Source organism: Oncorhynchus kisutch, linkage group LG26 (genome assembly GCF_002021735.2).
Source record: "Oncorhynchus kisutch isolate 150728-3 linkage group LG26, Okis_V2, whole genome shotgun sequence".
NCBI lineage: Eukaryota > Metazoa > Chordata > Actinopteri > Salmoniformes > Salmonidae > Oncorhynchus > Oncorhynchus kisutch.
In genome coordinates, this window is record NC_034199.2 from 39,784,006 (window position 1) to 39,811,057 (window position 27,052).

The 27,052-nt window shown below is 46.4% G+C and overlaps 1 protein-coding gene and 1 pseudogene across 2 annotated transcripts; both read left to right on the forward strand.

Annotated features, from left to right (window-relative positions):
- The first annotated feature begins 4,750 nt into the window (after positions 1 to 4,750).
- On the forward strand, positions 4,751 to 23,886 carry LOC109871070 (ras-related protein M-Ras-like). 2 transcript variants are annotated; one of them, XM_020461875.2, is made up of 6 exons: positions 4,751 to 4,904; positions 18,527 to 18,744; positions 19,360 to 19,513; positions 20,240 to 20,339; positions 21,376 to 21,455; positions 22,055 to 23,886. In XM_020461875.2, the coding sequence occupies exons 2-6, from the start codon at positions 18,549 to 18,551 to the stop codon at positions 22,152 to 22,154; spliced, it is 630 nt and encodes a 209-aa protein (XP_020317464.1). In that variant the 5' UTR covers positions 4,751 to 4,904; positions 18,527 to 18,548; the 3' UTR covers positions 22,155 to 23,886. The 2 variants fall into 2 exon arrangements, with proteins under 2 accessions (XP_020317464.1, XP_031662148.1); XM_031806288.1 differs by lacking the exon at positions 4,751 to 4,904 and having other exon boundaries at positions 18,340 to 18,744.
- A 44-nt stretch (positions 23,887 to 23,930) lies between these two features.
- Positions 23,931 to 24,041, forward strand: LOC116357761 (uncharacterized; annotated as a pseudogene).
- Positions 24,042 to 27,052: the final 3,011 nt, after the last annotated feature.

Sequence of the window (27,052 nt, forward strand, 5' to 3'; positions counted from 1 at the left end):
GTAGAATAATAGTGAAGACATCACAACTATGAAATTACTCATATGGAATCATATAGTAACTTAAAAAGTGTTAAACAAATCAAAATATATGTTATATTTGAGATTCTTCAAAGTAGCCACCCTTTGCCTTGATGACAGTTTTGCACACTCTTGGCATTTTCTCAACCAGCTTCATAAGGTAGTCACCTGGAATGCATTTCAATTAACAGGTTTGCCTTGTTAAAAGTTCATTTGTGAAATGTCTTTCCTTCTTCATGTGTTTGAGCCAATCAGTTGTGTTGTGACAAGGTAGGGGTGGTATACAGAAGATAGCCCTATTTGGTGAAAGACCAAGTCAATATTATGGTAAGAACAGCTCAAATAAGCAAAGAGAAACAGTCCATCATTACTTTAAGGCATAAAGGTCAGTCAATCCGGAAGAATTCAAGAACTTTTGAAGTTTCTTCAAGTACAGTCGCAAAAACCATCAAGCGCTATGATGAAACTGGCTCTAATATTTACTTACTTACTTTTTACCAAATTCTGCATTGTTGGTTAAGCCCTCTTAGGGCTAAGGGCAGTATCCTGAATTTCCGGATGACTGACGTGCCCAAAGTAAACTGCCTGTTACTCAGGCCCAGAAACTAGGATATGCATATAATTGGTAGCATTGGATAGGAAACACTCTGAAGTTTCTAAAACTGTTAAAATTTTCTGTGAGTATAACAGAACTGATATGGCAGGCAAAAACCCGAGGAAAATCCATCCGGAATTGTATTTTTTTGAGGTCACAGGCCGTTTCAATGCTAACCTATGGGATATACAATAGGCTCCAGATTAGGCTGGAGCCAATAGGCTCCAGATTGCGCGTTCCAGCTTCGCCGGATGTTGTCGATTTTAATCCCGCTAGCGGGATCTGAGCCCTTAGAGGAATATATTAAGGGCTTGTAAGTAAGCATTTAACGGTAAGGTCTATCTATACCTGTTGAATTCAGAGCATGTGACAAATAAAATTTGATTAGATTTTAAACGGGTTCCCAGAGGAACACAATGGTGTCTGACCTCATGGCACATATTTCTAGCCAGTCTCTCTCTCAATGAGAAAGGACCCACTCTGTAAGTATCTGTAGAATCAATATAGATGTTGTTTACTGTAAGTGAAGTATGGAGAGAAAAATAACATGATAAATTGTATTTGTGCTATTTCAGTGTCCCCCTCACAGTGCCTACACATGCAATCACAAACACACTTGATTGATATGATCCTATCCGTCACCTGTCCTCTAACTGAAACCCACGAAAGAGATCAGAAGGATATTTAGGCTACTTGTAATGGCATGAAGGAAGCCTTAAATCCATCGCTTCAGCCTCATATCTGTTCATTTCACCTAAAAGTGTCAACATAATGACGTCACAATATCCGGCACCTCTCCGTTTTGTTCCGGAACCTATTTGGCCGGATCCGGTACCTCTTGTGGCATGAAAAATAATTGTCACTTTTTGCAATGTAAAAATTCTTATAAAAGCGCTCAAAGTTAATTCAAGTTGCCTCTTTGTTCATTATCCAGCCCCCACCAAAAAAAATATAATGTGAAAAAGTTGATTTTCAGCCTAATTTTCAAATAATTGATTTGGGTTGGCCCGGGTTTATGATTTGCGCACCATTGTAACCTATGTTTGAGACCAACGCGTGGCCGTGGCTGTGTGAGAAGTGTGCCAGTATCTCTCACAGAACTAGAATGAGTTTCCCTTTCTATGATCTATCTCCTTCTCTGCTCTGAAAGACACGAGCCTCCAACTCTCATCTCTCCAGCTTTGCACATAATGTATTTCCTTATGGAATCGCATAAAGGGTTCTGAAGGAACTGCAGCACCCCTGATAAATGTAAATACATTTACCAAATGTATATAATTACTGCTGTCTGTTCAGGAATAAATGAAATAATTCAGAATAACCTACTTCACCATGAGAAGGCCTATAATTCAGCCCCAGAGTCTCAATAGATTTTAAAAATAGCCCAGCTGTGGATTGTAGCCCAACAGTGACAACCCAGTCATTCAGGGCAGGTGGGGCAGAGCCTGTTTATCTATTTGTGTGCCTTTTTTTGCATGTTATTTAGCCATTAATACGTGTTACCTATCAGTTTGCAAACAATGTAAAACCCCAAAAATCATTCAGTTAAAAAAGCTGCATACAAACATGGTCGCTTTCTTGAGTAAGACAGCTCCAAAATGTAGGTTTTTCAGCCTAGCTCAGTGCTGTCTATGGTGGTGGCAGCCAGTGGAAAATACAGAGCATTGTGGTTGATAATGTTCTCTACCTGCGTCGTGATTGGCTCAGCTAATGGGGACATTACATCACTACAAAATATATGGGGAGAGCTCAAGAATTCAAGCCCCTTGGGTGCTGCCATATAATTACTGTACATTAGAGGTGCCCATTCAAGAAGGCTCAAGGTCATTGGCTAGCTTTGATTGAACTGATCACATCATACTTTCAATATGTTAGCTAGCAAGCTAAACAAGCAGTCATCATGATGAATCGTGTTGACAATTACTGGCAAATAATTCTCAATCCTTGTGATATGAGGAGAAATGATAGATAAAACATATCTGTGCTCATCGGCAATTGGACATAAACATTACACTACTAAGTTGGAAATCGCAAATCCAACGATGAGTGATTTGGAAGGAATCAGTGGCTAACTGCAAGTGTTGCAAAGCAATCACTAACCTGCTATTCAGTGGGTTGTGGTCCAAGTCTGGGTTTCAGGGTCTCTTTTCCAAGCTTAAAAGGATAAACATGCACATGTCATTGGACAGATAAGGTTGAATACATTGGCCATGCTGTCAATCCAGCATGACTCCTGCCGTGTTCAAAACAACCTGAAACTCGGAACTGGGAAATCTCAGACTGCAGAGAGTTAAAGACAACTGGGAACTCAGAAAAAAAAGCTCAGACTGGTAAAATACATTTTAAATGGTCATCCATTATTTTATTTTTTTGCCCCATCAAGATTTACATGCTAAAATTGCCACTGTAGCCCAATAGTAAGGAATAGCCTAGAGTGGGGAACACGAGGCAAATCTGTCAGTGAAAAAACAGCATGCAGACAAAACAGCCCTTTAGCAATATTTCAAATATGTTTTATTTTACCTTTATTTAACTAGGCAAGTCAGTTAAGAACAAATTCTTATTTACAATGACGGCCTGCCCCGGCCAAACCATCCCCTAACCCGGGTGACACTGAGCCAAATGTGCACCGCCCTGTGGGACTCCCAATCCCGGCCTTTGGTGATACAGCCCAGGATCGAACCAGGGTCTGTAGTAACGCCTCTAGCACTGAGATGCAGTGCCTTAGACCGCTGAGCCTCAATTGAGGGAAAACACGGGTTGGAAAGCAAATGGCTCCTGCTGAAAAGAGAAGACTATGCTAGGCTACCAACATATTTGATCAACTTTCAAATATTGTTTTAGAAAAATATATATTTGTTTGGCACGAGCCCATCAGCCATCACCAGCGAGTGAGCACCGTGTCATTGGGTGAGCCAGGCTATTGAATTTAAGACAAGGTCGTTTTTATTGATCTCAGATTCTAGTTTTCTCAGTGTCAAAGTAGCCTGCCATTTCGATCATTTATTTGTGCAGTATTAAAAAAGATTCTGCCAACGTCATGTGTCATGTAAAATTATGTACAATTGCATGAATAGTGTTTATAAAAGGCCATATTTTTCTGGGATCCTATAGGATACAAAAAAAAATCCGCCATGTGTGCAACTTCTGTAAGTGCCTCTCCTCTACTGCTCTTTGGCACTTTTTTCTCATGCGTTCGTGCTCACTTTTTGTTCCGGCACCTCGATTTACAAATGAAGCACTGCTGTACCACACCGCAACTTCTCCACACTCAATTATGCATTTTTTCCCCCCTAGTTTGTATACCTCTATTTTTCCATGATCAATGTACTTTGAGTCTCACATCTGATGAACTTTCTCACTTTCATTTTGTTAACATGTGATGCATTATAGAATAATTCATAAATGTACTGATCAGTGACCCATAGAAATACAATGAATTAGGCTAGTGACTGTAATTAGCTAGAATTAATAAATGTAGTGATCAGTGACCCATACAAATACAATGAATTAGTCTAGTGACTGTAATTGGCTAGAATTAATAAATGTACTGATCAGTGACCCATAGAAATACAATGAAATAGGCTAGTGACTGTAATTGGCTAGAATTAATAAATGTAGTGATCAGTGACCCATAGAAATACAATGAATTAGTCTAGTGACTGTAATTGGCTAGAATTAATAAATGTAGTGATCAGTGACCCATACAAATACAATGAATTAGTCTAGTGACTGTAATTGCCACTAATCAAGTTTCATGGTCAATAAAGTAATTACAAAAGCCATGTTGATGTTAAAATCGAAACGTGCCACTCAGAGACGCCACCTTAGAATTTAGACAGAGGTACCTCTTCAAACCATTGCTTGAAACCAGTCTGGGGGAGACTCGACATAACGGAACAGTCCACTTTCTCAAAAAAGGTGCGTTCCTAAAAATAATCATCAGATTTCTACATTTTGTAGAAAAAAATGTTTCTTTGAAACATATTTAAAAATGTTAATTTAGACCAAATTTGAATAGCAGTCATTATTTAATGCAGAGAGTAAAATCATATGATTCTTATTTGTAACCAACATAAGGGTCCACCCCTATGAGACCGTTCTATTTTTAGTATCAGCTGTTGCAATAAAGATTTGCTACATAGCGGACTGCGTCGCATCGCGGATATGACAGGCGCATTCTCGTCACAAGATGATGGCAATGTTCTGAGGTAACGGATAGAAAGAGGGATGTGGAATATTTGTACGTGAAGTGCTGTAGTCAACTTCCACGACAACGGGTTTCATATTGGTAAGTTATTTGCTGAAATTGTCGTCGTTGGCCAGGCAGCTACACATAGCTACTGTAGGTTGCTTAAACATTCTTAGTAAGTCTTTTTCATGTCAGGTTTTTACTCTGCTTTTGTAAATATTTAAATTGTGGAGTTGGTTTCTGCAACGTAAACTGGATTACATTTTTTTGTTACATTGTGGGGCCTCTGTTGGATTCGAGAAATGGACGCCAATATTCAATTTGCGGAAATTGCTTGATGCAGCAAACTTCTCTAAAAGATTTTCACATTCAAGAAGCAACAAAAAACCTTTATCCAGGCGCGGCAACTCGGTTCTTATACACACAGAACCCCGACTTCAAAACAACAGAAATAATGTTGTGACGTTTTATGTCAGTGGTGAAGTGAACAGTAGTATAATCTACTTTTCATTAAAAATATATAATAACTTGATAAAACATCGCAAGATCAAACTTGATTGATACATGTATCTGCTTTGTTACAATTTTTATACCTCAGACTGTATTTCAACCAGGCATGTTATGAATAGATGCATTATAACCATTGCAGAATTTCTTCAGGCATCACATCATAGGATGAGGTCACCCACCATTGAGCAGCCTTCAATAGGGCTACACATAGTCTATAGGGCTACACATAGGCTATAGGGCTACACATAGTCTATAGGGCTACACATAGTCTATAGGGCTACACATAGTCTATAGGGCTACACATAGTCTATAGGGCTACACATAGTCTATAGGGCTACACATAGTCTATAGGGCTACACATAGGCTATAGGGCTACACATAGTCTATAGGGCTACACATAGTCTATAGGGCTACACATAGTCTATAGGGCTACACATAGTCTATAGGGCTACACATATTCAATAGGGTTACACATATTCAATAGGGCTACACATATTCTATAGGGCTACACATATTCTATAGGGCTACACATATTCTATAGGGCTACACATATTCTATAGGGCTACACATAGTCTATAGGGCTACACATAGTCTATAGGGCTACACATATTCTATAGGGCTATTCATAGTCTATAGGGCTACACATAGTCTATAGGGCTACACATAGTCTATAGGGCTACACATAGTCTATAGGGCTACACATAGTCTATAGGGCTACACATAGTCTATAGGGCTACACATAGTCTATAGGGCAACACATATTCAATAGGGCTACACATAGTCTATAGGGCTACACATACTATAGGCTTTTCACATAGTGGTGGAGGCTATTCACATGGTGGTGGAGGCTTTTCACAATGTGGTGGGGGCTTTTCACAATGTGGTGGGGGCTTTTCACAAGGTGGTGGAGGCTTTTCACATAGTGGTGGGGGCTATTCACATGGTGGTGGGGGCTTTTCACATGGTGGTGGGGCTTTTCACATGGTGGTGGGGGCTTTTCACATGGTGGTGGGGGCTTTTCACATGGTGGTGGAGGCTTTTCACAAGGTGGTGGAGGCTTTTCACATGGTGGTGGAGGCTATTCACAAGGTGGTGGGGGCTTTTCACATGGTGGTGGGGGCTTTTCACATGGTGGTGGAGGCTTTTCACATGGTGGTGGAGGCTTTTCACATGGTGGTGGGGGCTTTTCACAAGGTGGTGGAGGCTTTACCCTGATGAAGACAGCTTGGCTGTGAAAACGTTGGTAATTACATTTTTGCATCTGAGCTCCTAGAGTGTGCGTCTCTCTTTTATTTTCGAGGCTTTTCACTTGGCAGTCGATGAGAGAAGTTAAAATGCTACTGAAGGTACTCTATGTTTAATTTAAACTTGATCAAAGCAGCGTGAAGTCTTGTTTTGTTTTAGAGAAGCATGTTGTCAACCAAATGACTCTTAACAAGGCGTTACCCTATGAAATGCGACATGGATCTATGCTCTGCAGTACATTAGATGTTCCTATAAAGTCCACTGACAGCCAGGTGAGGTTGATTCACTGAAGAGGCATCTCAACAGTAACATAACCTTATCTTTACCAAGTCATGTACAGTCAGTCAGTCTTTTAGTGGCAAAATATGTAATGCATGAGTTCTGATCAGATTATAGAATGAGAGACGTTCAGAGCACATTGAGCACACAGCTGTCCATTATGTGATTGTGTATACTGTCATCACAGATGCTGAAGACCCAGAATTTAGTGATCTCATTTGTACCCAGAATCTAGTGACCTCATTTGTACCCAGAATCTAGTGACCTTATTTGTACCCAGAATCTAGTGACCTTATTTGTACCCAGAATCTAGTGACCTTATTTGTACCCATAATCTAGTGACCTTATTTGTACCCAGAATCTAGTGACCTTATTTGTACCCAGAATCTAGTGACCTTATTTGTACCCAGAATCTAGTGACCTCATTTGTACCCAGAATCTAGTGACCTCATTTGTACCCAGAATCTAGTGACTTCATGTGGACAGTCAACAGGACTTTAGTTGGCACACTCGCTGGCCATTTACCAGTGATGATGAGGACATGCCCTTTACTTGCAGAACTCCCTTAGTCATTGGTCATCAGTCAGCACTCACGTGAGGATCTTAGATGAATGAGACATATCAGAGCTGGGCCTGTTGTATAAAATTGGTATGTATTGGGTGGTAAACGGTCAGTAGTAGTTTAATTGATTGATGTGGTGGTACAGTATGTTTTGGGTATGCAGGTTGTTCCTCTAGCTAGGTGTTCCCTTGTGAGGGAGGGAAGTTGTTCTAGCTAGCTGTTCCCTTGTGAGGGAGGGAAGTTGTTCTAGCTAGCTGTTCCCTTGTGAGGGAGGGAAGTTGTTCTAGCTAGCTATTCCCTTGTGAGGGAGGGAAGTTGTTCTAGCTAGCTGTTCCCTTGTGAGGGAGGGAAGTTGTTCTAGCTAGCTATTCCCTTGTGAGGGAGGGAAGTTGTTCTAGCTAGCTGTTCCCTTGTGAGGGAGGGAAGTTGTTCTAGCTAGCTATTCCCTTGTGAGGGAGGGAAGTTGTTCTAGCTAGCTGTTCCCTTGTGAGGGAGGGAAGTTGTTCTAGCTAGCTGTTCCCTTGTGAGGGAGAGAAGTTGTTCTAGCTAGCTGTTCCCTTGTGAGGGAGGGAAGTTGTTCTAGCTAGCTGTTCCCTTGTGAGGGAGGGAAGTTGTTCTAGCTAGCTGTTCCCTTGTGAGGGAGGGAAGTTGTTCTAGCTAGCTGTTCCCTTGTGAGGGAGGCAGATTGTTCCTCTAGCTTGCTGTTCCCTTGTGAGGGAGGCAGGAATATCTTCCAGTACATCCTTCTCCAAGGGTCTGTATGGGCCGCTTGAGGCAGGAGGTCTGTCTGGGACGCTTGAGGAAGGAAGGTCTGTCTGGGCCGCTAGAGGCAGCAAGGTCTATCTGGGCCGCTAGAGGCAGGAAGGTCTGTCTGGGCCGCTTGAGGAAGGAAGGTCTGTCTGGGCTGCTAGAGGCAGGAAGGTCTGGGCCGCTAGAGGCAGGAAGGTCTGTCTGGGCCGCTAGAGGCAGGAAGGTCTGTCTGGGATGCTTGAGGAAGGAAAGTCTGTCTGGGCCGCTAGAGGCAGGAAGGTCTGGGCCGCTAGAGGCAGGAAGGTCTGTCTGGGCCGCTAGAGGCAGGAAGGTCTGTCTGGGCCGCTTGAGGAAGGAAGGTCTGTCTGGGCCGCTAGAGGCAGGAAGGTCTGGGCCGCTAGAGGCAGGAAAGTCTGTCTGTGCCGCTAGAGGCAGGAAGGTCTGTCTGGGACGCTTGAGGAAGGAAAGTCTGTCTGGGCCGCTAGAGGCAGGAAGGTCTGTCTGGGCCGCTTGAGGAAGGAAGGTCTGTCTGGGCTGCTAGAGGCAGGAAGGTCTGGGCCGCTAGAGGCAGGAAGGTCTGTCTGGGCCGCTAGAGGCAGGAAGGTCTGTCTGGGACGCTTGAGGAAGGAAAGTCTGTCTGGGCCGCTAGAGGCAGGAAGGTCTGGGCCGCTAGAGGCAGGAAGGTCTGTCTGGGCCGCTAGAGGCAGGAAGGTCTGTCTGGGCCGCTTGAGGAAGGAAGGTCTGTCTGGGCCGCTAGAGGCAGGAAGGTCTGGGCCGCTAGAGGCAGGAAAGTCTGTCTGTGCCGCTAGAGGCAGGAAGGTCTGTCTGGGACGCTTGAGGAAGGAAAGTCTGTCTGGGCCGCTAGAGGCAGGAAGGTCTGTCTGGGCCGCTAGAGGCAGGAAGGTCTGTCTGGGCCGCTAGAGGCAGGAAGGTCTGTCTGGGACGCTTGAGGAAGGAAGGTCTGTCTGGGACGCTTGAGGCAGGAAGGTCTGTCTGGGCCGCTAGAGGCAGGAAGGTCTGTCTGGGACGCTTGAGGAAGGAAGGTCTGTCTGGGACGCTTGAGGCAGGAAGGTCTGTCTGGGACGCTTGAAGAAGGAAGGTCTGTCTGGGCCGCTAGAGGCAGGAAGGTCTGTCAGGGCCACATGAGGCAGAAAGGTCTGTCTGGGCCGCTAAAGGCAGGAAGGTCTGTCTGGACTGCTTGAAGAAGGAAACCTCTTTCCTTCCCTTTATTGTGTGGAGCAGGAAGGGGCGGGCTGCCTTCACCAGCTGACTGCTGTTTCCTGCGACCCAGTGCCATGGTCTCTACCCACTGCTTGGGCTGAGTCTGGGCTGTTCTCTACCCACTGCCTTGGCTGAGTCTGGGCTGTTCTCTACTCACTGCTTGGGCTGAGTCTGGGCTGTTCTCTACCCACTGCCTTGGCTGAGTCTGGGCTGTTCTCTACTCACTGCTTGGGCGAGCCTGGGCTGTTCTCTACCCACTGCCTGGGCTGAGTCTGGGCTGTTCTCTACCCACTGCCTGGGCTGAGTCTGGGCTGTTCTCTACCCACTGCCTGGGCTGAGTCTGGGCTGTTCTCTACCCACTGCCTGGGCTGAGTCTGGGCTGTTCTCTACCCACTGCCTGGGCTGAGTCTGGGCTGTTCTCTACCCACTGCCTGGGCTGTTCTCTACCCACTGCCTTGGCTGAGTCTGGGCTGTTCTCTACCCACTGCCTGGGCTGTTCTCTACCCACTGCCTTGGCTGAGTCTGGGCTGTTCTCTACCCACTGCCTCGGCTGTTCTCTACCCACTGCCTTGGCTGAGTCTGGGCTGTTCTCTACCCACTGCATGGGCTGTTCTCTACCCACTGCCTTGGCTGAGTCTGGGCTGTTCTCTATTCACTGCCTGGGCTGAGTCTGGGCTGTTCTCTACCCACTGCCTTGGCTGAGTCTGGGCTGTTCTCTACCCACTGCCTGGGCTGTTCTCTACTCACTGCCTGGGCTGTTCTCTACCCACTGCCTTGGCTGAGTCTGGGCTGTTCTCTATTCACTGCTTGGGCTGAGTCTGGGCTGTTCTCTACTCACTGCCTGGGCTGTTCTCTACTCACTGCCTGGGCTGTTCTCTACCCACTGCCTGGGCTGTTCTCTACCCACTGCCTGGGCTGTTCTCTACCCACTGCCTGGGCTGAGTCTGGGCTGTTCTCTACTCACTGCCTGGGCTGTTCTCTACTCACTGCCTGGGCTGTTCTCTACTCACTGCCTGGGCTGTTCTCTACCCACTGCCTGGGCTGTTCTCTACCCACTGCCTGGGCTGAGTCTGGGCTGTTCTCTACTCACTGCCTGGGCTGTTCTCTACTCACTGCCTGGGCTGTTCTCTACTCACTGCCTGGGCTGTTCTCTACCCACTGCCTGGGCTGTTCTCTACCCACTGCCTGGGCTGAGTCTGGGCTGTTCTCTACTCACTGCCTGGGCTGTTCTCTACTCACTGCCTGGGCTGTTCTCTACTCACTGCCTGGGCTGTTCTCTACCCACTGCCACTGCCTGGGCTGTTCTCTACCCACTGCCTGGGCTGAGTCTGGGCTGTTCTCTACTCACTGCCTGGGCTGTTCTCTACTCACTGCCTGGGCTGTTCTCTACCCACTGCCTGGGCTGTTCTCTACCCACTGCCTGGGCTGAGTCTGGGCTGTTCTCTACCCACTGCCTGGGCTGAGTCTGGGCTGTTCTCTACCCACTGCCTGGGCTGTTCTCTACCCACTGCCTTGGCTGAGTCTGGGCTGTTCTCTACCCACTGCCTGGGCTGTTCTCTACCCACTGCCTTGGCTGAGTCTGGGCTGTTCTCTACCCACTGCCTCGGCTGTTCTCTACCCACTGCCTTGGCTGAGTCTGGGCTGTTCTCTACCCACTGCATGGGCTGTTCTCTACCCACTGCCTTGGCTGAGTCTGGGCTGTTCTCTATTCACTGCCTGGGCTGAGTCTGGGCTGTTCTCTACCCACTGCCTTGGCTGAGTCTGGGCTGTTCTCTACCCACTGCCTGGGCTGTTCTCTACTCACTGCCTGGGCTGTTCTCTACCCACTGCCTTGGCTGAGTCTGGGCTGTTCTCTATTCACTGCTTGGGCTGAGTCTGGGCTGTTCTCTACTCACTGCCTGGGCTGTTCTCTACTCACTGCCTGGGCTGTTCTCTACCCACTGCCTGGGCTGTTCTCTACCCACTGCCTGGGCTGTTCTCTACCCACTGCCTGGGCAGAGTCTGGGCTGTTCTCTACTCACTGCCTGGGCTGTTCTCTACTCACTGCCTGGGCTGTTCTCTACTCACTGCCTGGGCTGTTCTCTACCCACTGCCTGGGCTGTTCTCTACCCACTGCCTGGGCTGAGTCTGGGCTGTTCTCTACTCACTGCCTGGGCTGTTCTCTACTCACTGCCTGGGCTGTTCTCTACTCACTGCCTGGGCTGTTCTCTACCCACTGCCTGGGCTGTTCTCTACCCACTGCCTGGGCTGAGTCTGGGCTGTTCTCTACTCACTGCCTGGGCTGTTCTCTACTCACTGCCTGGGCTGTTCTCTACTCACTGCCTGGGCTGTTCTCTACCCACTGCCTGGGCTGTTCTCTACCCACTGCCTGGGCTGAGTCTGGGCTGTTCTCTACTCACTGCCTGGGCTGTTCTCTACTCACTGCCTGGGCTGTTCTCTACTCACTGCCTGGGCTGTTCTCTACCCACTGCCTGGGCTGTTCTCTACCCACTGCCTGGGCTGAGTCTGGGCTGTTCTCTACTCACTGCCTGGGCTGTTCTCTACTCACTGCCTGGGCTGTTCTCTACTCACTGCCTGGGCTGTTCTCTACCCACTGCCTGGGCTGTTCTCTACCCACTGCCTGGGCTGAGTCTGGGCTGTTCTCTACTCACTGCCTGGGCTGTTCTCTACTCACTGCCTGGGCTGTTCTCTACCCACTGCCTGGGCTGTTCTCTACCCACTGCCTGGGCTGAGTCTGAGCTGTTCTCTACTCACTGCCTGGGCTGAGCTTGGGGCTGTCCTCTACCCACTGTCTGGCCTGAGCCTGGGCTGTCCTCTACCCACTGCCTGGGCTGTCCTCTACCCACTGCCTGGGCTGAGCCTGAGGCTGTTCTCTACCCACTGCCTGGGCTGTCTTCTACCCACTGCCTGGGCTGTTCTCTACCCACTGCCTGGGCTGTTCTCTACCCACTGCCTGGGCTGTTCTCTACCCACTGTCTGTGCTGTTCTCTACCCACTGCCTGGGCTGAGCCTGGGCTGTTCTCTACCCACTGCCTGGGCTGTTCTCTACCCACTCGCTGTATGCACGGTGCAGAGAACCAGGACAGAATCACAGAATCCAGACATTAAATTAAAAGGGAATTCAACAATATTAAAAAATGTATTGAACTTATTAGAAAATATATTTGTGAATTAAGACAGTAACAAAATGCATCAGTGATTCTTATTTTCCTGAAAGTTTATGAAACAGCTACACTTGTCAGAGTCGTGTGTATAGGTGGCAGGGAAGTCAGGCGTTGGAGAATCAAACGGAGTGTAATGGAGTATTTAGTAACAAATAAACTAAACATACTCCAAACACTAAATGTAACAAATAAACAAAATGGGTATGAGGACCCGTCGCGCACCAATACAAAACAACACTGAATAACAAACAATCTCTGACAAAAACATGATGAGAAAACAGAGGGTTAAATACACAACAGGTAATGAATGGGATTGAAACCAGGTGTGTAGGAAGACAAGACAAAACCAATGGAAAATGAAAAATGGATCAATGATGGCTAGAAGACCGGTGACGTTGACCGCCGAGCACCGCCCGAACAAGGAGAGGCTTCGACTTCGGCAGAAGTCGTGACAACACTGTGTAGCCGTTAGCGATAATGCGAATGATAACCTTCTTCTGGAAGCGATGGAGAGGCTTTCCCACAAACCTTCTCAATTAAATGTTAAATACAACGTAGCCTATGCCTACCTGGCAGAATGATACAGTATCAACATTATTTTCATTAATCTAGTAGCTATTTGTTTTGCAAACTCTGCAATCACGTGAGCGCTATAGCAATGCTTAATAAAATACTGATCTCTTCCTGGTGTGCACTTTCATTACAGGCTAACTACACACCAAAATTTCTTAATTTTTCTCTAGAACAAAAAAATGGCCTCCTGATGTGGTTTTAACATAGTTGTGTACTTGGAACATCCAATTCTGCTCTTTTTATATTAAAAAAAGTGATGTTGAGAGTGAAAACCTGAAAAAACAGGAGAAAACAGAAACCTAGAGAAGAAAATGGAAACCTGACTTTGGGGGAAAAAATAACTGGAATCAGGTAAAGAAATCTGAATTATTTTAAAGGGTCAGATCTGTATCACACATCCTGGGCAGTGACCTTGCCATGTAACCTACAGTTGAAGTCGGAAGTTTACATACACTTAGGTTGGAATCATTAAAACTAGTTTTTCAACCACTCCACAAAATTCTTGTTAACAAACTAGAGTTTTGGCAAGTCGGTTAGGACATCTACTTTGTGCAATACACAAGTAATTTTTCCAACAATTGTTTACAGACAGATTATTTCACATAATTCACTGTATCACAATTCCAATGGGTCAGAAGTTCACATACACTCAGTTGACTGTGCCTTTAAACAGCTTGGAAAATTCCAGAAAATTATGTCATGGCTTTAGAAGCTTCTGACAGGATAAATTACATCATGTGAGTAATTTTGTGTTTCAAGGCCTACCTTCAAACTCAGTGCCTCTTTGCTTGACATCATGGGAAAATCAAAAGAAATCAGCCAAGACCTCCACAAGTCTGGTTCATCCTTGGGAGCAATTTCCAAATGCATGAAGGTACCACGTTCATCTGTACAAACAATAGTACACAAGTATAAACACCATGGGACCACGCAACTGTCATACCGCTCAGGATGGAGACGCGTTTTGTCTCCTAGAGATGAACATACTTTGGTGTGAAAAGTGCAAATCAATTCCAGAACAACAGCAAACAACCTTGTGAAGATGCTGGAGGAAACAGGTACAAAAGTATCTATATCCACAGTAAAACGAGTCCTATATCAACATAACCTGAAAGGCCGCTCAGCAAGGAAGAAGCCACTGCTCCAAAACTGCCATTAAAAATGCCAGACTACGGTTTGCAACTGCACATGGGGACAAAGATCATACTTTTTGGAGAAATGTCCTCTGGTCTGATGAAACAAAAATAGAACTGTTTGGCGATAATGACCATTGTTATGTTTGGAGGAAAAAGGGGGAGACTTGCAAGCCGAAGAACACCATCACAACCGTGAGGCACAGGGATGGCAGCATCATGTTGTGGGGGTGCTTTGCTGCAGGAGGGACTGGTGCACTTCACAAAATAGATGGCATCATGAGGGAGGATAATTATGTGGATATATTGAAGCAACATCTCAAGACATCAGTCAGGAAGTTAAAGCTTGGTCGCAAATGTGTCTTCCAAATGGACAATGACACCAAGCATACTTCCAAAGTTGTGGCAAAATAGCTTTAAGGACAACAAAGTCAAGGTATTGGAGTGGCCATCGCAAAGCCCTGACCTCAATCCTATAGAAAATTTGGGGCAGAAATGAAAAAGCGTGTGCGAGCAAGGAGGCCTACAAACCTGACTCAGTTACACCAGCTCTGTCAGGAGGAATGGGCCAAAATTCACCCAACTTATTGTGGGAAGCTTGTGGAAGGCTACCTGAAACGTTTGACCCAAGTTAAACAATTTAAAGGCAATGCTACCAAATACTAATTGAGTGTATGTAAACTTCTGACCCACTGGGAACGTGATGAAACGTCATCCTCTCTACTATTGTTCAGACATTTCACATTCTTAAAATAGAGTGGTGATCCTAACTGACCTAAAACAGGGATTTTTTACTAGGATTAAATGTCAGGAATTGTGAGAAACTGAGTTTTTAAAAGTATTTTGCTAAGGTGTATGTAAACCTCCGACTTCAACTGTATCTATGCCATGTCCTTTACACACATCCTGTCCTCTACCCACATTTTCTACCCACAGCCTGTCCTCTACCCACATCCTCTACCCACAGCCTGTCTTCTACCCACAGCCTGTCTTCTACCCACAGCCTGTCTTCTAGCCACAGCCTGTCCTCTAACCACAGCCTGTCCTCTACCCACATTTTCTAGCCACAGCCTGTCCTCTACCCACATCCTCTACCCACAGCCTGTCTTCTACCCACAGCCTGTCCTCTTCCCACAGCCTGTCCTCTTCCCACAGCCTGTCCTCTTCCCACAGCCTGTCCTCTTCCCACAGCCTATCCTCTACCCACAGCCTATCCTCTACCCACAGCCTATCCTCTACCCACAGCCTGTCTTCTACCCACAGCCTGTCCTCTTCCCACAGCCTGTCCTCTACCCACAGCCTATCCTCTACCCACAGCCTGTCTTCTACCCACAGCCTGTCCTCTACCCACAGCCTGCCCTCTACCCACAGCCTGTCTTCTACCCACAGCCTGTCCTCTTCCCACAGCCTGTCCTCTTCCCACAGCCTGTCCTCTTCCCACAGCCTGTCCTCTTCCCACAGCCTGTCCTCTACCCACAACCTGTCTTCTACCCACAGCCTGTCCTCTACCCACAGCCTGCCCTCTACCCACAGCCTGCCCTCTACCCACAGCCTATCCTCTACCCACAGCCTGTCTTCTACCTACAGCCTGTCTTCTACCCACAGCCTATCCTCTACCCACAGCCTGTCTTCTACCCACAGCCTATCCTCTACCCACAGCCTGTCCTCTTCCCACAGCCTGTCCTCTTCCCACAGCCTGTCCTCTTCCCACAGCCTGTCCTCTACCCACAACCGGTCTTCTACCCACAGCCTGCCCTCTACCCACAGCCTGCCCTCTACCCACAGCCTATCCTCTACCCACAGCCTGTCTTCTACCTACAGCCTGTCTTCTACCCACAGCCTATCCTCTACCCACAGCCTATCCTCTACCCACAGCCTGTCCTCTACCCACAGCCTGTCCTCTTCCCACAGCCTGTCCTCTTCCCACAGCCTGTCTTCTACCCACAGCCTGTCCTCTACCCACATCCTCTACCCACAGCCTGTCTTCTACCCACAGCCTGTCCTCTTCCCACAGCCTGTCCTCTTCCCACAGCCTGTCCTCTTCCCACAGCCTGTCCTCTTCCCACAGCCTGTCCTCTACCCACAACTTGTCTTCTACCCACAGCCTGTCCTCTACCCACAGCCTGCCCTCTACCCACAGCCTAACCTCTACCCACAGCCTGTCTTCTACCAACAGCCTGTCTTCTACCCACAGCCTATCCTCTACCCACAACCTGTCTTCTACCCACAGCCTATCCTCTACCCACAGCCTGTCCTCTTCCCACAGCCTGTCCTCTTCCCACAGCCTGTCCTCTACCCACAACCGGTCTTCTACCCACAGCCTGTCCTCTACCCACAGCCTGTCCTCTTCCCACAGCCTGTCCTCTTCCCACAGCCTGACCTCTTCCCACAGCCTGTCCTCTACCCACAACCGGTCTTCTACCCACAGCCTGTCCTCTACCCACAGCCTGTCTTCTACCCACAGCCTGTCCTCTTCCCACAGCCTGTCCTCTTCCCACAGCCTGTCCTCTTCCCACAGCCTGTCCTCTTCCCACAGCCTGTCCTCTACCCACAACTTGTCTTCTACCCACAGCCTGTCCTCTACCCACAGCCTGCCCTCTACCCACAGCCTATCCTCTACCCACAGCCTGTCTTCTACCTACAGCCTGTCTTCTACCCACAGCCTATCCTGTACCCACAGCCTGTCTTCTACCCACAGCCTATCCTCTACCCACAGCCTGTCCTCTTCCCACAGCCTGTCCTCTTCCCACAGCCTGTCCTCTACCAACAACCGGTCTTCTACCCACAGCCTGCCCTCTACCCACAGCCTGTCCTCTTCCCACAGCCTGTCCTCTTCCCACAGCCTGTCCTCTTCCCACAGCCTGTCCTCTACCCACAACCGGTCTTCTACCCACAGCCTGTCCTCTACCCACAGCCTGCCCTCTACCCACAGCCTGCCCTCTACCCACAGCCTATCCTCTACCCACTGCCTGCCCTCTACCCACAGCCTATCCTCTACCCACTGCCTGTCATCTACCCACAGCCTGTCCTCTTCCCACAGCCTGTCCTCTACCCACTGCCTGTCCTCTACCCACTGCCTGTCCTCTACCCACAGCCTGTCCTCTACCCACTGCCTGTCCTCTACCCACTGCCTGTCCTCTACCCACAGCCTGTCCTCTACCCACTGCCTGTCCTCTACCCACTGCCTGTCCTCTACCCACAGTCTGTCCTCTACTCACAGCCTGCCCTCTACCCACTGCCTGTCCTCTACCCACAGCCTGTCCTCTACTCACTGCCTGTCCTCTACCCACAGCCTGTCCTCTACTCACTGCCTGTCCTCTACCCACAGCCTGTCCTCTACCCACTGCCTGTCCTCTACCCACATCCTGTCCTCTACCCACTATCTTAGTGGCTTTACATGTCTTGTGAAAGCTGTTGCCTTTTGCCATTACAGCATAAGGTTAATGAAATAATGCCCCCACACACAAGACAACAGAGCACTTACCTGCTGTAATGTCCATATTTATCAAGGACCAGGTCCTTACTAAGTCACAGTAGAAAACAACAATTTAAAGAAAGTGTGGGAGGGAAAATGTTGTCAAGCGACAGAAAAATAAACAGAAATGGTCAGTGAATCTGAATCACAATTATTTTTGTGGGAAGCTGGTGAAAATGCACCACGACTATACGGCTATATAGTCTACTCTTTCAGAGAAAAGTCACGGGCAGTGAATTTCTTTCTGAAAGCCATAATTACAAAACACAGTAGTCTATATGTCTAGACTGTATTTCCCTTGCTCATAATGGTGCTGGGAGAGTGGTTGGTGCTGCATGCTATTCTGGCAGTCTCAGAAGAAGGAGAAAACAGAATAGTCTACATAGTGGGAAGGAGAGCCTCTCCAGTACACCACTGGTTGGCTGGCTGTGCAAGGCACTTCTTCATACAGACAACCAATCAGTGACCAGGGTGTTTTCTCCAGCTCAGTCAGTAGCCTAATCTCTATCTTAGGCTCTGCTGCTCCAGCTCTTTGGTTTATTTCAGTATTATGACACATGTTGCTTGCACATCACACACATCCTTTACTACAGCCTTTTCTGCAAGCCTCTCTAGTTGAGATTGACGGAGGTGTCGATAGCTAGCTGATGCTCTTTCTCTCTGAGGGGGTTGGTGTTTGATGCATGGTTCTCCGTGAAGTCTGGTCTCCCTGGCAATGAATTAGCACCAGCAGCAGCAGTCTAACACTCTATCTTGTGCTCCTTTCTTCCTCCATCTCTCCCTGCCTCCCCCCTCCTGCCGTATTCCAGGTGTAGCCAGCTGCCTGTCACCATGGCAACCAGCAGCGCGGTCCCTAGCGACAACCTCCCCACTTACAAGCTGGTGGTGGTGGGGGACGGAGGGGTGGGGAAGAGCGCTCTCACCATCCAGTTCTTTCAGAAGATCTTTGTGTCTGACTACGACCCCACCATCGAGGACTCTTACCTGAAACACACAGAGATAGACGGACAGTGGGCCATCCTGGACGGTAGGGAGACATCTTGTCCTCTGTCTCTCAGGGTTAGGGGGGGGGTGGTTGTCTCCTTTATTAGTTGTGTTTAACTTGTTAATTAAACATATTGTAGCACAGTGCTCCCATATAGATTCACACATTTAGATCATGGGATTTACACCCATGATGTGCATTTGTTTTTTAGCTAGATTTTTCACAGTTGAGCAAGAAGATGAATTTCCCCAAAAACATATTGTAAAACCTGCAACATTGGTACCTCTGTGTGTTATTGTAAGGTGCCCATGTGTGTTATTACACAGTGCCCATATGTGTTATTGTAAGGTGCCCATGTGTGTTATTGTAAGGTGCCCATGTGTGTTATTGCACAGTGCCCATGTGTGTTATTGCACAGTGCCCATGTGTGTTATTACACAGTGCCCATGTGTGTTATTGCACAGTGCCCATGTGTGTTATTGTAAGGTGCCCATGTGTGTTATTGCACAGTGCCCATATGTTATTACACAGTGCCCATGTGTGTTATTACACAGTGCCTACATTATGGGTTATTACAGTGTCTGTGTGTTATTACAGTGTCTGTGTGTAATTGCACAGTGCTGAAACACTGGTACCTGTATGTGTGTAATTGCACAGTGCTGGACACGGCAGGCCAAGAGGAGTTCAGTGCTATGAGGGAGCAGTACATGAGGACGGGGGACGGCTTCCTCATCGTGTTCTCTGTGACAGACAAGGCCAGCTTTGAACATGTGGACCGCTTCCACCAGCTCATCCTCAGGGTGAAGGACAGGTGAGACACAGCTCTTGGTATTGTTTACTCCATGTGTAACTCTGTGTTGTCTGTTCACACTGCTATGCTTTATCTTGGCCAGGTCGCAGTTGCAAATGAGAACTTGTTCTCAACTAGCCTACCTGGTTAAATAAATGTATAATAAAAAAAGTATGATGCGTGCCCTATGGACCAGACACATACGGGGGACTGCTGCTGGTGCTCTGAGTGCCTCCGACTGGGTTGTCTGCCATAATGTTTTGTGTCGTCCCTCTAACACTCTCACTGGTAAAGGGTTCATCTATACAGCAGATAGTCATTCTGTTCTCTATTGTATCTCTTGTTCACAAAAAAATGACAACAAACAACTGCTTCCTCGGCCAATGTCTCCATCCCACTGGGCGCAGACGTCAGTACAAAGTTTTTATTTAGATTTGGTTGAGTTGTTAGCTAACGTGAATTCAACGTGAAATCAACAAAAAAAATATGGTTTAAAAAAATTTGGTAAAAACATTATACTAATAAAAAAACTATTTTAGTTGGTAATCCAATCAGTTTCCCACATTGATTCAACATCACATAGATTTTGGGGGGTTTGAAGTGACGTAGAAACAGCATTGACTCAACCAACTTTTGCTCAGTGGGATTCCAGTCAGATCGTCAGCTGTGTAGTGGTGTTACTGAACACGTTGTGTTAAATGAGATACATCTGATACCTCAGTCCCTCTTTTTCATTCTCTCCTTCAGGGAGGCCTTCCCCATGGTGCTGGTGGCCAATAAGGTGGACTTGGTTCACCTGCGCAAAATCACCAGCGACCAGGGGCAGGAAATGGCTGCCAAACACAACGTGAGTACAGCTTCCACAAGAAGCATTATGGGACAGCTTGACGTCTAAATCCTTTGTATTCAATGTCTTGTTTGATGTAGTACAGTGTCCAAATTATTTGTTGGTTGCAGGGCTGGCTGGGAGAGAGGTTGTTGGTTGCAGGGCAGGCTGGGAGAGAGAGGTTGTTGGTTGCAGGGCTGGCTGGGACAGAGGTTGTTGGTTGCAGGGCAGGCTGGGACAGAGGTTGTTGGTTGCAGGGCAGGCTGGGACAGAGGTTGTTGGTTGCAGGGCAGGCTGGGACAGAGGTTGTTGGTTGCAGGGCAGGCTGGGAGAGAGGTTGTTGGTTGCAGGGCAGGCTGGGACAGAGGTTGTTGGTTGCAGGGCCGGCTGGGACAGAGGTTGTTGGTGCAGGGCAGGCTGGGAGAGAGGTTGTTGGTTGCAGGGCAGGCTGGGAGAGAGGTTGTTGGTGCAGGGCAGGCTGGGACAGAGGTTGTTGGTTGCAGGGCAGGCTGGGACAGAGGTTATTGGTGCAGGGCAGGCTGGGACAGAGGTTGTTGGTTGCAGGGCAGGCTGGGACAGAGGTTATTGGTGCAGGGCAGGCTGGGACAGAGGTTATTGGTGCAGGGCAGGCTGGGACAGAGGTTATTGGTGCAGGGCAGGCTGGGACAGAGGTTATTGGTGCAGGGCAGGCTGGGACAGAGGTTGTTGGTGCTGTGCAGGCTGGGACAGAGGTTGTTGGAAGAAAAATAAGAGTAAAGAAAATATTTACTAAATAAACTAAAGTAAAAAAAAATGTAGAAGTAACAATAACGAGGCTACATACAGGGAGTACCAGTACTGAGTCAATGCGCAGGGGTACTGTGCCGAACACACTACACTCTGTAGCGCCTTGCGGTTGGAGGCCAAGCAGTTTCCATACCAGGCGGTGATGCAACCAGTCATGCTCTCGATGGTGCAGCTGTAGAACTTTTTAAAACAGAGACAATTTGATGTTTGCTTGTGTAGTCCTCTGTTGTCTTTCCTGGCAATGTTGGATCAATGTGTTTTTTCTTTATAGATTACATACATTGAGACAAGTGCCAAGGATCCTCCTATGAATGTGGACAAGGCGTTCCATGGATTAGTCAGGGTTATAAGGTAGGTCAAACTTCTAGATGGATACTCACTGACTTGCAGGTTATGTTTAAGAATGATGAATCTATAGGCATGAACATATTGGATTAAATTGATGCTTGAATAAGAGAACCACCATTTTGGTTTCTCTTTGCAAACGTACATAACTATATGTTTGACATGAATATGAATGCCAGAAAAAGTCTGTTAAAAGGATGGGGAAAAAACTGTAGCTATTTCCTGAATGAACAGATGTGTAATTTCAGAGGACTCCAGTATGTGTTGATGTTTGGTGTGGACATATCCTGCTGGAGGGCCCACTCAACTGTTTGTCAAGCATTTAGAGGAGTAACACAGAGGCCATCTAGTCTAGCTGCTTAGATAGCTTGGCCATCTGATTTTAACCCTCATTCTCTCTCATCTCCATCTCTTTTTTCTCTTGTTTTCTCCTCCTTTTTACATACCCTCCTTTCTTACAAATTTTCTTCTCTCTCTCTCTCTCTCTCTCTCTCTCTCTCTCTCCCTCTCTCTCCCCACTCCCTCTCTCTACCCCCCCCCCTCTCTCTACCCCCCCCCTCTCTCTCTCTCTCCCCTCTCTCTACCCCCCCCCCCTCCCTTTGCAGGCAGCAGATCCCAGAGAGGAGCCTGAAGAAGAAAAAGAAGATGAAGTGGCGAGGAGAACGCTCTACGGGTTCTCACAAAGTCCACTGTGTCATCTTATGATGGTGTCACCCTTCTCGCCTCTGCGTAGCATTGTTGTTAGAGAGAACTGCAGACTGGCAGGGAGCAACAACTGGAGGAGGAAGGGGGGACTTGGGGAGAGAAGGAACTGACTGTTGACTGTTACAGTGTCATGGAAAACCTCTCTCAGTTGAGGGGTTCAACTCCACGACATCCCCAAGTGGGGGTCTTATAGCAGGTAGCCTAGTGGTTAAGAGCTTTGGGCCAGTAACTGAAATGTCGCTGGTTCGAATCCCAGAGCCGGCAAGGTGGAAAGATCTGCCATTCTGCTCTTGAGCAAGGCAGTTAACCCCCAACAACAACTACTCCCCGGGCGCTGATGACGTGGACGTCAACCAAGGCAGTCCCCCGCACCTCTCTGATACAGAGGGGTTGGGTTAAATGCAGAAGAAACATTTCGGTTGAATGCATTCATTTGTACAAATTAATAGATTTACCCTTTCCCTTCCCCTGATTGGTCAGAAAAAAGTCCCTTCAGTTAGAGCTCCTTATGGACTGACTTTGAATTACAGACAGTGATGTGATGGTGCTCTCTGTGGAGGTGGACATCAAGGTATTCTCCAGGTTGGGGAGATGTGAAGTGAGATGTTGTTGGGGACCCATGATCTGACTGTCAGTCAGGTCGGGGACTTGGGACACATTATTTGAGTGTAACATTGTGGTTGTGCATTCTCCATGGTGTTGAAGATTGAATTCTGAAACGATAAGGGTATATGATTTTGAAGTATATTCTATTTGCACTAGCCACTGGCATGAAAGGATGTGGCTTTGTTTCCTGGGGTCCTGAAGAAAACTGGGAGGATGTGGCTGTTAGTACTGGTCTGGGATCAGTCGATGGGGAATCTGGCTTGTAGGTCGAGGGGACCAGTCACTCCAAGCAACAAGACGTTCGATTTCTCTTGTCTAATAAGGAGTATTTCACAACATATGAAATGGCTTGTACTGTTAAAGCACTAAACAAAAAAACATTTTGGCTTGTTCATCTGGTTAGAAATGGGCTCTTAAAAGAACAAAGTACCATTGCATTTTTAACAGAGTTTGAGTATCATATCCGCATCTGTTGAAAAATGTCTAAATATGAAAGGGAAGGCATAATGGAATGTGAAAAACTGATCTTATCATATGTCAATCCCATGTAGCCGAATCTGTCTGTCTCATGTCTGTTGCACTGAACAGTTTCTATACTCTCAGCCCTGGGTCGTGTTCCGTAGCAAAGCAGTTTGCAATGGAAAACAAAAATGGCCGTTTCTTATTGGACAAGTCCAAGTAATGCCTTCATGTTTCAGTCCATTTTCATTCGTTTGGTGCTTAATAAACATGGCCCTGGAGTGACCCTGCTGTATTTCACCAAGAGGTGCAGTACAGTGGAAGTTCCACTTCCCAGGGTATGAAGTAGCAGACATGTTGTCTTTGGCAGTATTTTACAACAAAAAAAGAGAAGAAAAAAGCTTGTGTCTGAAGAAATCAATGATATCATATCAAGTATGTTTGAAACCTTTGTATTATTGATATGAATTTCTTTAGTAGTGTTTTTTAATAATTGATAATTTATTACTGTACCTGTTACCTCAACATGATTTGTTATAACTGGCTGTGTCTGACTGATGAACTAGGAGAAGACGAGGCATAACAAAAATGGCCACCGTCTTTCTATCTATCGTCACTTCAGGGTTTCAATAATGAATAAAGAAATACAATATTGTGAGTTAAATGATACTATCTCTGACTGTGTATGAAGTCTTGGCTTACTTAACCTGGGGACCTCGGCCTTTTGGCTAAGATCAAGTGTAGTATCTGTTCTTATCAGTTTAATATCTGACACGTCCCCCATCGGGGGACTACATATTAAATGTTCCAGAGTGACGCAACGGTCTAAGGCACTGCATCTCAGTGCTAGAGACGTCACTGCAGACCCTGGTTCGATTCCAGTCTGTATCGCAACCGGCCGTGATTGGGAGTCCCATAGGGTGGTGCACAATTGGACCAGTGTCGTCCGGGTTTGGCCGGGGGTAGGCCGTCGTTGTAAATAAGAATTTGTTCTTGACTGATTTGCCTAGTTAAATAAATAGAAACAGTCAAATCTAATTTTATTGGTCACATGTATTTAGCAGATGTTATTGCGGGTGTAGAGAAATGCTGGTCAGTCTGTCACGAGAGACTGTGGTTGCTCCTCAACTGGAACCATATGGGCCCTGCTTCAAAGTAGTACATTATATAGGGAATAGCATGCCATTTGTGGCACTCTACGACTACATATTGGTATTAGCTCCTAGTGGAGGCTGGGTGTTTTAGGACATAACTAATATCAGCCAGATGAGACAGAGGTGCCTGTTAGGCGCTACATCTCCTGCTGTGTGTGTTGTAGCACACTAATAACAATCTCTAAAATATGTATAGTGATGGGCATAACTGTCTGTTTAGCAGAAGCCTTTGATATGAATCACATTGCGGGCTCACTGGTGTCGGTAGACTTGCCTAGTTAAATAAAGGTTTAAAAAAAAAGTTAAATAAAAAATGTAATTACTGTAAACTATTCAACTATTGATCTCTCTACTCTCCATGGAATAGATACAGCCTGTAGAGTTGAAACGGGGACAATTGATTGAAAATGGATGTCCTTGTCATCGTACTTGTCCATCGGACTCCACTGAATACATGACCAGGATGCACCCTGGAGACTAAGAATTTCTCTCCATCTGATAAAATAGACCTACAGAGTGGCTGTATCTTGTATTTCAGCGCCTCGCTGTCTGTTGAAGTGGTTTCAACGTTATGGAATGTGGAGAATCTGCAGATGGAATTATATTGTGTAGAACAGACATGCTACTCTAATTTACAGTACGCTCTATAAATCACAAAATATAATAATATTGTCACACACCGGATAGGTGCAGTGAAATGTTTTGTTTTACGAGGTCTGGCGCCCATGGAGCAAAATAGGGTTTAAGTGCCTTGCTCAAGGGCAGATCGACAGACTTTCACATTGTCGACTTGTATATTCGAACCAGCGACCTTTCGGTTACTAGCCTATGAGCCCTGGTCAAAAGTAATGCAGTACATAGGGAATAGGGTGCCAGGTTACAAGTAGCATATCACACTTCACGCCTCTCTATGTGTCATTTTATTTTCACAGCCAATGAATATGTCACGTGCATATGAAAGTTACTAGTACAGGCTGAGGAGGGTATCTGGTATTGCTTTGAAGATGTTTTTTCAGAGGGGCTCAGAAAAAGGAGATGTCAAACACCAGAGGGATTATTTGATTCCAGTGGCATTTATTTTTTTACCTCACCATCCCCATCTTCTTGTTTTAGTCCAGATGTGGTCATGGCAACAGACACACCAGAGTTTCCCCATCTAAAACAAGACCAGTTCACTGAGGAGGAACCGAAACCAAACAAAAAACTAAAAGAAACCTTGCATTTTAAAACCTCTACGGGATCGCCGTTTTCTTCTACCAGATCTATTGTGTTATATTCTCCTACATTCATTTCACATTTCCACAAACTTCAAAGTGTTTCCTTTTCAAATGGTATCAAGAATATGCATATCCTTGCTTCAGGTCCTGAAAAAAAGTGTCCGATCTTTAGAAAAAAGTTGAAAGAAGTGTCTTTGTTAGATTTGACTTACAGTCATGATACCCAATCTATGAACCTGAGCAATATCTATATCAGGGATGGGCAACTCCAGTTCTCGGGGGCCTGATTGGTGTCACACTTTTTCCCCAGCCCCAGCTAACACATCTGACTTCATAATTCAACTAATCATGATCTTCAGTTTAGAACGCAATTAGTTGAATCAGCTGTGTTTGCTAGGGATGGGGAAAAAGTAACACCACTCCGGTCCCCAAGGACTGGAGTTTCCCATCCCTGATCTACACCTTTAAGTCTGATAAAAAATAAACGAGTGGTTAATTGACCAGTTTAATCAATAAGCCCCATTCTGCAACTCAACTCTAATTTGTGCGCCCACACAACATGAGCATATTGTATGTAGGCCCATTAAAACAGCTGGTCTAATGCCTCTCTCTAGTGGTTGGGTATTGACATTGCATCAAGGAAATAATAAATTATGCACCTGTGACTTCACGTTTACAGGGAAGTTTCACTCCGGCCACGGACCTCTACCTGGTAACGGAAGTAACGCCCTTTTTTCAAAATGTATCCAAATGTGCCTTTGGGTTAAATCCACGAGACTCAAACATAGGCCGCCCTAAATTTCTGTAATGTTCTCATTCGCGATGTAGCAAAAAACATGGCTATCCTGTGGTAAAACGTTTCTTAAACGGAAGCAAACGGAATGAAACGGGGTGGGACCTACCTGGATTTGCCAAATAGAAGCTCTCGTTTTAGGTGCACGGTTTGTACTAATGATTATAACCCAGGGCTGTATTCATTAGTCAGATTCCTTTGCAAAACGTTTTGTAATGGAAACCGTTTACTCTAAACAGGAAACATTTTGTAATGAAAACGAGAGTTTCTATTGGACAAATTCAGGTAGGTCCCGTTTCGTTCCGTTTGGTTCCTGGAGTAAACAGTAAACGGTTTCCGTTGCAAAACGTTGTGCAATTATGATAAGGATGATTAGGATTATGATAAGGTAAGAAGCAGTTCTAGCCATTTTAGGCGTTTCTAAGCAGTGTAAAACCATGAAGAAATCCAACGTCAGAATTTTACACAAACTCAGAATTTTACCATTTCATATGGTGATTTAGAGACTGAATACAGACAGCAGATTTTAAACAACGTGTACATACATATATACAACAACTAGGTAAGTGAGCAAAGAGCTATAAAATAATTAACAGATATACAAATACACAGTGGGTATACGGTTTATATACAGTGGATGTAAATGCAGAGAGATGGACATAGTGCAAA

Coding starts and splice junctions, on each gene's coding strand:
- LOC109871070 (XM_020461875.2), top strand. CDS start 18,549: ATGGCAACCAGCAGCGCGGTCCCTAGCGACAACCTCCCCACTTACAAG. Junction 18,745..19,359: donor ACAGTGGGCCATCCTGGACG/GTAGGGAGACAT, acceptor GTAATTGCACAG/TGCTGGACACGGCAGGCCAA. Junction 19,514..20,239: donor ATCCTCAGGGTGAAGGACAG/GTGAGACACAGC, acceptor TCTCTCCTTCAG/GGAGGCCTTCCCCATGGTGC.